Below are 13,690 nucleotides of genomic sequence, written 5' to 3' on the forward strand. Positions count from 1 at the left end.
ACACATGCTCATTTAGTCATGTACAAGTATAAACTTAAGTTTCATGTCATTTGGACACACCGTTGTGGAGATATCCAACACTTCCTGTTTGGCAGGAAATCTGCAGGAAGTTGTAATTTAATAACTTGAGTATTGTTTGGCCTATAAAAATTCTTTTAATAACTTGTCAGGAGGGTCCACAGATGCTGTGTGCCAAGTTTCGTGCAAATCGGTGAAATCGCCTCGGACGAGTTCGAAAAAGTAGGTTTTCCATTTGTCGCAATTTTGCAAACTGAAAGTTCACTCGAAAGTGGGCGTGGCCTACACCAAATAATTCAGCTGGATGCAGGGAACATGGAGATATAAGGTTTATCAATGTGTGACACATTATGTGCGAGTTATGGGCCAAAAAGTCTTCAAGTGGAAAATAGCGCCACCTGCTGGTCATTTTTGGTGGGTAAGTTGCAGGGGCCAGTCTATACCACCTCTATGAATTTCATTCCCATAAGTGTTATGGTGTGGTCACAAGGCCAAAAATAAAATTAAACTGGCACCAGAGCGCCACCTAGTGGCCGATTGATAAGTCCTTTCTCAGATATACTCAAGAGGGCAGTGGGAATGACTATACCAGGTTTGGTGTCAATCCGCCCAACCGATGTGGAGATATAAACTATTAGAATTTAAAGAGCGCCACCTTGTGGTCATCGCCTAAACTTTTGGACACATCCTCAGGGACTCGTGTCAAAGTACTATCTCAAGTTTCATGTCATTTGGACACACCATTGTGGAGATATCCAACACTTCCTGTTTGGCAGGAAATCCGCAGGAAGTTGTGATTTAATAACGTGAGTATTGTTTGGCCTTTCAAAATTCTTTTAATAACTTTTTGTCAGAAGGGTCCACAGATGGTGTGTGCCAAGTTTCGTGCAAATCACTGAAATCGCCTGGGACGAGTTCGAAAAAGTAGGTTTTCGACATTTTGCGACGTAGCGAAAAAAAACGGTAGGCGGAAATGGGCGTGGCCTATACCACGAGACTCAGCCCACTTCAGTGAACGCGTGGATATAAGGTTTTTGAATGTGCGACAAAGTATATGGGAGCCAAAACGCGCTGTGCATAATAACAGCGCCACCTAGTGGTGGGAATTCACGACGACAATAGATTATAAAATTTTTCGCCCAGCGGGACTTATATTCCAAGTTTGGTGAGTTTTGGGGTATGTTCAGGCAGTCAAAAATGCAATCATTTCGTCCGAAGAAAAAAAAATAAAATAAAATAAAATAAAATAAAGAATTCCTTCAGATACAATAGGGTCCTCGCAGGGATTCCCTGCTCGGGCCCTAATAAAGAATTCCTTCAGATACAATAGGGTCCTCGCAGGTTCCCTGCTCGGGCCCTAATAAAGAACTCCTTCAGTTCCAATAGGGTCCTCGCAGGGGTTCCCTGCTCGGGCCCTAATAAATAAAGAATCGCTTCAAAAACAATAGGGTCCTTGCAGGTTCCCTGCTCGGGCCCTAATAAAGAATCGCTTCAAATACAATAGGGTCCTTGCAGGTTCCCTGCTCGGGCCCGAATAAAGAATCGCTTCAAAAACAATAGGGTCCTCGCAGGTTCCCTGCTCGGGCCCTAAATATTACAGTATGATGACCCAAATGACCCCCTCACATATAAAGCAGAGGAATGCTCAGATTTGTGAAAATGAAATATTATGAAATGGGTAATGAAGCAAGTAGGTTATTGGCATTTTAGTTAAATCTTGGCCTCTATTTTGGCTAATAGAATGCAGAAATATATTCGAAGACTAACAATATTAGCCGAGCCTTAAATCTACAATCTATTGCCTCTTATGTTTTGGAGCAAACACTGCCTTATATGGGCTTTAACAAAACTTTTTTGAGTTGGATTGGAGTGTTTTATATGAACCCGCGGTCTAGAGTCAGAGTTAATGGTCAATGCTACGATTTCTTTGATGTGGGACGGGTACGAGGCAGGGGGCCACACTTTCACCAGCCCTGTTCGCGCTCAGCGTTGAGCCCCGGAATTGATTAGAAGTAACCCTCTTATGTAAGGGATAAGAGAAGAGGGTGGACACCAACATTAAATAGCTCTATACACTGACAACATATTATTTATTGAAAATCCCGTCCACTCAATCCCAGCTCTTCTACAAAATCCTAATGAATATGGTCTCGTGTCTGGCTATAAAGTTAATCAGAGTAAATCAGAGACAACGTTGATGTCTGGGGCATGGCCTAGCCAGCTTGATGATCCTTTCACAGATCTAAACAGGGTTTCAGGTATTTCGGGATCACACTGACTCTCCAAGTAACATAGCTATATACGGCAAATTATGAAAAATTATTTGAGGCATTTAGGGATGAGCTGGCGAGATGGGATGTTCTATCATTATCTCTTTTGGGTAGAGGCTGTTAAAATGAATCTGCCTCCCAGACTGTTGTTCTTGTTTCAGTCTCTCCCACTCGGGATCCCGACATTGTTTTTCAATATGCTGGACAAGCTTATATCTAGGTTCATATGGCAAAATAAGAGACCAAGAGTTAAAACACTCACTCTTGAGAAGAATGGATGTGGACTCAGCCTCCCTAATATAAAATACTATTTTTGGGCAGCGCAACATACAGCAGTGGAAGAACAGAACAGAATTCGCTGCCAGCTATACCTCTATCCGCCCTAGTGTTTTCGAGCAAACAATCCCAGAAGAAAATCATTATTAAAAATGTATGGGTGAAGCACACCTTAAAAGTATGGTCGACTGTCCAACAGAGAATCAGAGGGACGTCTACCCTTTCACGGGCGATGCAGATTGCTTGAAACCCAGATTTCCTCCCCTTAACAACGGATATCGCTTTTAAAAAATGGGCGGGCAGGGACTCAAGAGTTATTGACCAGTTGTTCTGTGACAATGTTTTGCAGCCATTCACATATCTCCAAGTCAAATCTTTCTTCTCTTTACCCCAAAGTGATATGTTCCAGTATTTTCAGATTAAGCATTATATCACAAGATATATCACAGATTGGAGTACAATTTAAGATGCTCCATCACACACAGAAATGTACTTTATTAATACAATTAGACATCAAGTACCCAACGAAAAACATGTCTCCCATATATATAGAAATCTGTTATTAGGAACATTAGATAATGCGTTTCATTTAAAAAATAAATGGGAGCTGGGGCTAAATGTTATAATTGAGGATGGGGAGTGGGAAACGATGTGCACTGGATGTCCTAAGGGTATTAATAGTAACATGTGGAAGGAGTTTGACTGGCAAATGAACACAAGATTCTTTAAGACACGTTCGGTGGTTTCCAAATTTGTAGATGAGCCAGCTGCATTATCCTGCTGGAGAGAATGCGGGATGGTTGGTGATCACTCACACATTTTTTGGGATTGCCCAAAACTGCTTTCTTTTTGGAAAGGGGTAAAGAGCGCGATCGATACAATTATGGGGATTGATTTACTGTTTAGCCCTAGTCAGTTTCTTTTTGATTTAACTGCTGACGACACATACACCAGAGACCAAAAGCACTTGTTACACATACTTTTGATGACTGCTAGAAATATGGTGACAATAAAATGGAGGAATCTACAACCACCTACAGTGGCACAGTGGAAACAGAGGCTGAGGGAGGTGTATGGAATGGAGGCTTTTACTGCTCAGTTACAATTACAGACAGATGTCTTTAAGAGGAGATGGCTACCTATTGCAAGATACCCCTCTAACTGAAGGGAACCCACGCTGCGCTGTCCCAACTGTCCATTATTCTCTCATGTATTTATTTGATTATACTATACTCACTGTTATTATTCAGCTTGCTGGGCCCCAATGTGTTTTTAGCTGTATGTTTGTCTTTGTTTTTTGTTTTTTTATTTTACCTCACACTGTCATGGGTACTCTGTGCTGCTGTCAAGCAATGTTTTGTACTGTTTTTTTTTTTCTTAAAAATAAAGTTCCAAAAAAAAAGAATAGATAAAACAAAAACAAAGCGAGGCGAAGAGCTACTAGTGTACATGCAGTTATGCACAGAGTCAAAGATACTGGAGTCATGTGCCCTCACGCTACGTGCAGGTGCAGAGGGAAGAACAGGGATTTTCCATGGGAAAATAGCAGTGTCAGCAGAAATAAAGAAGAATAGGGATTGCTTGAGGCCATGAAGCCTGAGAAGACACTCCCAGTTTTTTGTGCTTAAAAGAGGATGCTCAAAGCTTTGAACCTCGTGTCAGTGTGTTTTTTTTACAAATTGTGTCTGTGTCTGATCTCTTGCTTTGTTTGCCAGCAAATAAAGTTGTACTGCACTCAGCCTTGAAGACTCGTCGTGACTTTTTTTAACTTTGAAATCTTTTGGACCACCCAAGAAAAATGAAGATGATTTACGACATACAGCTGCTGTATGGCTGCATTCATTCCACTCTTTAACTTCATTGTGAGATATGTTTATCTCCTGTTTGCTGTGTTCTTATCAATTTGCCATGCTTTTTGTCATGTAGATGGCTTGTGAATGGCACAGAAGTCCCACTGGGTTTGGAACCACGTTACACCTTGGTGGCTGGGAACCTGGTGATCAGCAGCCCAGAGTCTATTCGAGACACAGGCTCTTATCAGTGTCTGGCCATCAACCGATGTGGCACCATCATCAGTCGAGCAGCTAACGTCAAATTTGGCTGTGAGTGAGAAAAGGTCTTTCAACTTTCTGCACGAGTGGGTCACTGTGGCAGGGATCAAAGACGTTATATAAAATCATGATTCAGAGGATTTACTTTACACTAATTGTCCATAGTTGTACATTGGTTACCATCAACTGTGTTTTTGCTGCTTTGCTTACTGTGTTCTGCTTTTGTTCCAACTAGCATGTGACCATAGCCTTTTCATTACTTTCTTTTTCTCTACTTTACACCTTGCCATGTTTCTCTAGATGTCAATGACTTCCCTCCAGACAGCAGGAGTCCTCAGACAGCATATGAAGGGTTAGGAACTTTCCTTGCCTGCCAGCCCCCTCCACATTACCCAGGTATCCCCCCTATTCCAGTATTCCTACACATCCTGAAAAAACAAACATGTTCAGACTACTTATTAACTATTTTAAAGCACTTGGAAAATGAGAGAAATAGTTGAATATCATAGAAAGTACTGTCCTATGCCACCTGGAAAATGTGTATATTCCCATTGTTTTCTCTTACTGAGAACTCACTTTACTGTGTAAAACCTACAACAGCAGTTGAAAGGTGGGATAAGGGACATAAAGGCTGTTTGGAATCAACAGAATTATTCATCTGTTTTGGAATGCTTGCTGTTTTGATACTGAAATCTGAGCACTACCCAGCGCATTCCAACTGTGTTACTGGTCAACCTATTTTCTCTCCCCAGCTCTGTCTTACCGCTGGATAATCAATGAATTTCCCAACTTCGTCAAGACAAAGGATGGTCGATGGTTTGTGTCGCAGGTAACAGGGAACCTGTACCTGGCCAAGGCAGAGCCAAACGATACCGCAAAATACTACTGCTTCACCACCATCAACTTGGACATCAGCACTAAGAGTACCTTCAGCAAAGACAACCAGCTCACTGTACTGTCTGATGGTATGGATTCTCTACAGCTACACTACATTACTGACCTTTTAGTCACCACATGTAGCTCTACCATGGAGATCTGCAGAAGCACTAGCTGTTTGCACCTGACGACTAAGGATAAAGGGATATCTAAAAGAAGGGTTGGTGTGGTTTGCATGTTAAGTGTGATAACCTGGCTTCAGTTGATATCTGAATAGAAGTAGAGGAGTTCTGTAGCAGTTTGTCAGATGTAATGTTACATGCTTACTACAAACAAAACTTGCATCATAACAATTTTTTGCCTGGAAAACTTATGTATTGATGTAAACAGAAAATGTATTCCCGTTCACCAAAATCACTGATAGTTGGTGCTGTCCCAGCCTGCTATTGGATGAAATTTAAGGTGTGCAATCTGGATGGGATTTAATCTGAACTTGCAATTATATGTATTTCAGCCAATCCCAAGAAGTCAGCTCCAAGCATCAAAGTGCGCTTCCCAGCAGAGACCTACGCCCTTGCAGGACACACCGTTCAGTTAGAGTGCTTTGCCTATGGAAAGTAAGGAAACTCTGAAATCGGTCTGTCTCTGCAAGTCATTTGGGGTTCAGAGGCTGTGCCTTGTTTGGCCTTAGAAATATTTCTTAATGTATCCTTCTTCTTACTTGTCGGTCTTGGACCCCATCTGGACTCCATGATATTTTATTTTGAAGCTACCACAGGCTCTTCCTTTATTTCACCTCACACTGCAATCTAATATTTGTTTTCTTAGTCCAGTCCCAAAGCTGCGATGGAGGAAGGTGGATGGTTTGATGCCATCCAAGGCTGGTTCCAGTGCAGAAGGTCCCACCCTCATCCTGCCATATCTCTCATTTGATGACGAGGGCCTATATGAGTGTGAAGCCTACAACTCAGAAGGAAGTGATACGTACCAGGGACGCATCAATGTGCAAGGTAAAGAAAAGATTTTGTATCAACATCTGTTTATATTACAAACACAGTCTGCTATTGATGTTGCCATGCTGATGGTATATTAGCAGGTCAATCTCATGACTGAATTGACATGGCGGTCACTGTAAAATAAAAGACAGGATGGCAGTCTGAGCTGAAACATTTCCATATCACTTTCAGGAAGTATGCGAGGAAGAGTTCCCAGGCATTGATTGTATTCATTAGAAAGTGGCAACACCATTCCACATGTGCCCCAGCACATGCTACCAGTCCTCACACTTCCTGACTGTTCAGATGAAGGTTGTCAGGATGAGAGGAGAAAGTGTGGAGAATCAACAGATTCAGATAAAGAATAGCAGCCCATTAGCTCAAAAATGAACTGTGAAGTTGCACATTTAGCTTGAATAAGTTAATGAAGGTTCTCAGTCATCCAGGTCATGCAACTGGACTTCTTCAATATGACTAACTGGAGGAGAGTTGCAGGCTTTTAAACTATGTGTGGGAGTGTCCTTACAGAGTTGGTAAGGGCATATCTGGTGTGACTGTGGCTCAGGGTTAAAGCCAGCATCTTGTTACCAGAAGGTTGCTGGATCGATTCACCTGGTTGGCATGTCAAAATGCCCTTGGGCATGATACTGAACTACCAAACTGCTCCTAATGTGGTGGTCGGCACCTTGCATGGCAGCCACCACCATCAGTGTTTGTTTGAACAACTGTAAGTCACTTTGACTAGATGCATCTTCCCTGAAACGTAAATGACACATGTGAGCTCTGAGTTTCACCATCGTTAGAGCCACTTGTCGGTCATTGGTCTTACCAACCTTCATGAGGGTTGCTAACACTAGGTGAGCCTAGGTGTGAATGGTTGTTAAGATGTGATGATGACGTGTTCATGATGACATGTTCATCATCACAAAATCACAGACGTGCTATGATTACACATTCATGATTATTGCGGCTAACTGGCGACCAACAAAGTTCATAAGCCACAGCAGGCTAAGCAGGGGAAACAGTTCAATTGTCTTACGCGCACTTGAATGATCCAATGTCCACACTCATAATCCACCGTTTGCGTCATTTATTGTTTACCATCTTCATACGCTTACTGACTTCTTGTTTAGACTCATTGTGATGCAAAGTATAACAAAGTTTCTGTGCGATCTGTGCGGTACACAAAAGGTAGCCTTCCCCGTGCTCACCCTACGCCATACTAAATTCCTGCACAGGTGTGCCGGTAAAGCTAATTAAGGCTCCCAATTGCGCACCGCCCACACCCGCCCACACACAATAATGACAAGCGAGTGAACAAAAAATAACACCAATCACACAAATCAATTCATAAATATGAAAAGACCCAAACCATATGATTAAAATAAAAACATATCTAATTTTGGCTCCTACATTCCGGCCCCTAATTATGCCCAGGCTATAATTATAAATGACGAAGTATGTTGGAGCCAAATTAAACACTGATAATCAGTGTTGCATATTACTGTTTAGAAACTGACCGTAGAGGCATTATAACTGAATTGTGCACTCATAGGAATAATAGTTTTATGTTATTAGGGCCCGAGCAGGGAACCCCTGCGAGGACCCTATTGTATCTGAAGGGATTCTTTATTTTTTAGGGCCCGAGCAGGGAACCCCTGCGAGGACCCTATTGTATTTGAAGGGATTCTTTATTTTTTTATTTTTTTATTTTTTAGGGCCCGAACAGGGAACCCCTGCGAGGACCCTATTGTATCTGAAGGAATTCTTTATTTATTTATTTTTTTATTTCTTTATTTTTTATTTATTTTTTTTTTTTTTCTTCGGACGAAATGATTGCATTTTTGACTACCTGAACATACCCTAAAACTCACCAAACTTGGAATATAAGTCCCACCCGGCGAAAAATTTTATAATCTATTGTCGTCCTGAATTTCCACCACTAGGTGGCGCTGTTATTGAGCACAGCGTGTTTTGGCTAATAACTCCCATATACTTTGTCGCACATTCAAAAACCTTATATCCACGCGTTCAGTGAAGTGGGCTGAGTCTCGTGGTATAGGCCACGCCCATTTCCGCCTACCGTTTTTTTTCGCCACGTCGCAAAATGTCGAAAACCTACTTTTTCGAACTCCTCCCAGGCGATTTCACCGATTTGCACGAAACTTGGCACACAGCATCTGTGGACCCTCCTGCCGAAATTTAAAACAACAAATTCCTGCATGTGGTGTTGAAAGCAGACAATCTTGCACATCTAAACAAAATACAGTCTGATTATCACGTAAATGTTCATAATTGTGTTCCATGGACTGTCGAGGCTCTGTGTAAAATTTGGTGCAAATTGGCCAATAGATGGCGATCTGGTCGCAGTCTGATTAGTTTGAATGGAAAGTAAATGGGAAAATCTTAAAATCCTCTTCAAAACTCATCGACTTTCAACCTCTTCTTGTGCTTCATGCTTTGAGCTACAGATACCATTCCACGTTTTAAAGAGTCAGAAGACCTTGAACTGTTGAGCATGTATTCAGTTTTTAAAAATCTCTTACGGTTTCCAAACCATCACAGTTTTAGTTTTACAAATTTTCAGGCCTTCTTCTGATTTTATAATGGGTGTGTATTGCATGAGCTAGAGTGCGTGACATCATCGCCAGACTGTAGAGCAGCTGGAAGAACTGGAGAAAAAATTCTCTTCAGCTACTGGACGATGATACTTTCAGCTTCTTCCTGAAACTATTTCATTGCATTATGCCTCATGTGGACATTTTTGTCAGCCAGCTCCAGAAGCGGACCATCAACTCAGTCTTTGTCTGGGGAATCGTGCAGCAGTACACGCTCTTTTTCCTGTCTTCAGCGTGCATTACTTAATGCCAGCGGGAGCAGGCCACCAAATTATAAAGAAACGGCTTCTTCGAGGCGTTGCGTGCGGAAGCCCTGACAGCAGCATGCCCCGAGGTGCGTGGACTGCGAGGGCCCGACCAACGCTGCTCGCAGCTTTAATTTACTGATAGGTCTGTCCAAGAATCCAGTTTTTGTTCTGATCCGGACCTTGCGAACATGTCCCCTTCTATCCTTTTCCGCCTCCACAACTCTTCCACTGAGCCACGAATTGCGTGGAGCAGTTTCATCCACAATGATGACAAAGTCTCCAGGGGCAAAGTTGCGCTTGATGCTCTGCCACTTCTGCCTCTCCTGAAGCAGGGGCAAATACTCTCTAACCCATCGGCTCCAGAACAATTCCGCCATGTATTGGACCTGCCTCCAACGTCGACGAGCATAGACATCTTCCTTCTGGAACACTCCTGGTGGTAATGACGGTTTGCACTTCAACAGCAGGAGATGGTTGGGTGTCAATGCTTCCAAGTCATTTAAGTCAGTCGACGCTTTAGTTAGGGGGCGGCTGTTGATGATGGCTTCAACCTCACAAAAAACTGTATGGAGGCCCTCTTCATCAAGGTTCTGTGTCCTCAAGGTGGAATTCAAGACTTTACGCACAGACCTTATTAGCCGCTCCCACACTCCACCATGATGAGACCCAGCAGGAGGGTTAAATCTCCACTTTACACCCTTCTGGAGGAGTTCATCACTGATCTGCACATGGTTCCATCTTCCTACTGCCTCTCTCAATTCGCGCTCGGCCCCGACAAAGTTTGTCCCATTGTCCGACCGCAACTCGAGCACTTGACCTCGCCTTGCCACGAAGCGTCTGAGGGCATGGACAAAGGAGTCCGTGTCCAAGGATGACAACACCTCCAAGTGTACTGCTCTCACAGCCAGGCATGTAAAGATTACTCCGTACCTTTTGATCATAGTTCTGCCACGCTTAATCTCAAAGGGCCCGAAGCAATCCACCCCCCGCTCGGGTGAAAGGTGGCTCATCGGGAGAAACTCTATCATGTGGAAGATCTGCCATGTACTGATTGCCTGGTGCTGCATTCAGTCGACGACACACCACACACCTTGACAGAGTCTTCCTTATGGCAACACAGGCGCCTGGGATCCAATACCTCTGGCGCAACTCTGACAGCATGTGGTTATGTCCACCATGACCTGTGGCTTGATGCACGTGATGGAGAATGAGCGTAGAGATGTGGAGGTCTTTAGCCAGTATGGCGGGATGTCTTGCCTCATCTGGCATGGCTACTCGATCAAGCCTACCACCAACTCTTAGCACATCATCCTCCAAAACAGGGTCAAGCCTGTAGAGATGGCTGTTCTTCTTCACCTTTCCTCCATTCTGCAGGCAGGCCAGTTCATCCGGAAACCTCATTCTTTGACAAAAGCAAATGATCGCCTTTTCGGCTCTGGCAAACTCCTCAATTGAAAGGGGTCCCTTCCCTGTGGCCTGTGCCTTGACACTTACCATCTCCTCCTGCAGCTTCCTTTCCAGCTATTCTTTATCTGTATTGGACTGATCGAGAGCTTCCTTCAGCTGTCTCCTCCTCTGCCCAAGGTCAAACAGTAACCTCTTGAACCGAAGCAGCCAGCCAACTGCCCTTCTCAGCCGAATCCAAGAGGAGAAGTGTTCAATGAAGCGCATGACTGAGTCAGCCTGTTCTTCGACTCGAACTGCATTCACAGAAACAGCTACCTTGACCTCAGGGTCTTCTGAAGAGATCTTTCCAGAGAGGTCGATGTTTACTGGCCATTTCTCTTCAGGTTCCATAAGAGAACTTGGTCCCAGCAACCAAGCTTCAGATTTTAGGAACATGTTCACCTTAACTCCCCTAGAGGCCAAGTCTGCAGGGTTACTGGATGTGTTCACGTACCTCCATTGCAACGGTTCAGATATGGAAAGAATCTCTGCTACTCGATTTGCAACAAAGGTTTTGAATCTTGAAGTCTTGTTATTAATGTACTTCAGTACTGAGGTGCTGTCGCTCCAGAAAACAGATTCTTGCAGCGGCATCCTCAACTCCTTTCTCCACAGCTTGTCCATCCTGCTTGCCACCACTGCAGCTGTTAACTCCATGCGGGGAATAGTAATGGATTTCAACGGTGCCACACGAGCTTTGCCCAACACAAAAGCACAGTGAGCCTGTCCTTGGATGTTATGCTGTAACAGGTAAGTCACCATACCATATCCATCTTCACTCGCATCTGCAAAGTGGTGAAGCTGGACGGAAGAAACTTCTCCAAAATCAGGAGGCTTAAAGCACCTGACGACCTTGAATTCCTCTAGCTGATGGAGCTCCTTCAACCAGGTGGCCCATTCTTGAGCAGCGGCGTCTGGCAGTGTGTCATCCCAGCCCAGCCGACCTCTGCAAGTGTTCTGAAGAATTCTTTTAGCAACAAGTACAACTGGTGACAGGAATCCTAAGGGATCATAGATGGAACTGATGACAGATAAGATCCCTCTCCTCGTCAGGGGCCTGTCCCCCAGGGTAATCTTAAACTTGAAGGAGTCCGACTGGATGCACCACTGAACTCCCAAGGCCCTTTCCACCGGCAAGGTGCCACTGTCCAAATCGAGGTCCTTGACCTCAAGAGATCGGTCTTCTTGAGGTATAGCAAGAACGGTGCGACTGTTGCTAACCCATTTTGTGAGCTGAAATCTGCCTTTTGCACGAAGTGCACGAAGCTCCTGATAAAGAGATATGGCCTCCTGTTCAGAGCCAACTGATGCCAGGCAATCATCAACATAAAAATTGTGAAGTACAGTATCAACGGCCTTTTCACTGAACTGGGCTCGGTTGTCTTCGGCACTTTTTCTCAAAGCAAAAGACGCACAGCTAGGAGAAGATGTAGCTCCAAACAGATGGACGACCATCCTATGCTCCACCAGATCCTGCTCATATTCTCCACTTGGCCACCATAAGAACCGTAGAAGATCAGAGTTTGTTCTGGGTACTCTGACCTGATAAAACATGGCCGTGATGTCTGCCATAAGCACAACAGGCTCCTTTCGGAATCTAGTTAAAACTCCAACCAATGAGCTGGTGAGATCTGGGCCTTGAAGAAGTCGAGCATTTAAAGATGTTCCCTGGAAAGTCGCAGCGCAATCAAAGACAACTCTCAGCTTCTTCTTTTGAGGGTGGTACACCCCCTTCTGGCACTCTCTCAGCATAGCCCTTTGATATTATGTCGCTCATGAAGTCTGTATAGTGAGCATGAAACAGACGGTCCTTTGTGAACCTCCTTTTGAGACTGAGAGTATGCTGCACTGCAACATTCCTGTTGTTGGGCATTTTCATATCTTCTTTCTTCAAGGGCAAGCCGATACTGTAATGCCCATCAATCAACTTGGCCGACTCATTAACGGACTCCATGAACTCACGATCTTCTCTGGACAACCCTGGCTGCTCATCTTGGACACACTCAGGAAAGTCAACCTTTGTCTGCTGCTCCCACAGATCCTCAAGTGTAACAACAGAAATCCTGTTGACTGTGACTTCTCGTTGGACACAGGTTAAGTCGTTGATGCAGCCCCCTCTCAGTGGACCATTCACTGTCCATCCCAATATGGTCTTCACTGCATAAGGGCCACCATCTGCACTTCGAATGACCTCCCATGGTTCCAAGGCCCTGGGAACGTTTGTCCCAATGAGCAGATCCACCTCGGAGTCAATTTCTGTTAATTTCACATCCTTCAGATGTGTCCATTGCAGGAGGTCTTCCTGCCTGGGAATATTACCTTGGTGGACAGGCATACATTTCTGCGTGAAGAGCTCTGGTAGTGCACAGAAACAGTCAGAGTCCAGACCAGCTACTTCCAGGTCCATCACAACGTGGCTGCTGACGACCTTCTCCTGACCCATTGTCCTGAGGAGGATGCCAGTTCTTCTTCCAATAAGATTCAGCATGTTCATAAGGCGTTCAGTACAAAATGAGGCTGAACTCCCAGGGTCCAGGAAGGCATATGTAACGGCAATTTCATTTCCCTTTTTAGACTTCACCTGGACAGGCAAGATGGCAAGTGTACAATCACGCTCTCCGGCCCCAGTAAGCCCGCTAGATTGTACAGTGATCGGACCACTGTCACTGGCTCCTACTGCTTCTCTTGCAACTCCTTGATTCACCTTTGCTGAACCAGGTTCTGTTTCCTTTGAGCGGATGTGCAACAAGGTAGGATGCCTCAAATTGCACACCTTACAGAAGAGACGTTTTGTGCAGTCTTTACTTGTGTGCCCAATGCACAGACAGCCGTAGCACACGCCATTCTTCTTCAAAAAAGACATCTTGTCACTGTGCACTTTCCTTTCCAATA

The 13,690-nt window shown here is 44.2% G+C and overlaps 1 protein-coding gene across 6 annotated transcripts in view; it reads left to right on the forward strand.

Annotated features, from left to right (window-relative positions):
• Positions 1-13,690, forward strand: part of cntn2 (contactin 2) — a 96,282-nt gene that overhangs the window by 47,232 nt on the left and 35,360 nt on the right. For all 6 annotated transcript variants that reach the window (XR_005075474.1, XM_037101069.1, XM_037101065.1 and 3 more), the window contains 5 exons: positions 4,491-4,666; positions 4,916-5,011; positions 5,368-5,580; positions 6,006-6,108; positions 6,320-6,501. Coding sequence is in view for 5 of the 6 variants with exons in the window: in XM_037101069.1 (XP_036956964.1) it covers positions 4,491-4,666; positions 4,916-5,011; positions 5,368-5,580; positions 6,006-6,108; positions 6,320-6,501 (770 nt within the window). In the remaining variant the exon portion in view is untranslated. The remainder of the gene's footprint in view (positions 1-4,490; positions 4,667-4,915; positions 5,012-5,367; positions 5,581-6,005; positions 6,109-6,319; positions 6,502-13,690) is intronic.

Source organism: Acanthopagrus latus, chromosome 6, assembly GCF_904848185.1.
Source record: "Acanthopagrus latus isolate v.2019 chromosome 6, fAcaLat1.1, whole genome shotgun sequence".
NCBI classification, from domain to species: Eukaryota; Metazoa; Chordata; class Actinopteri; order Spariformes; family Sparidae; genus Acanthopagrus; species Acanthopagrus latus.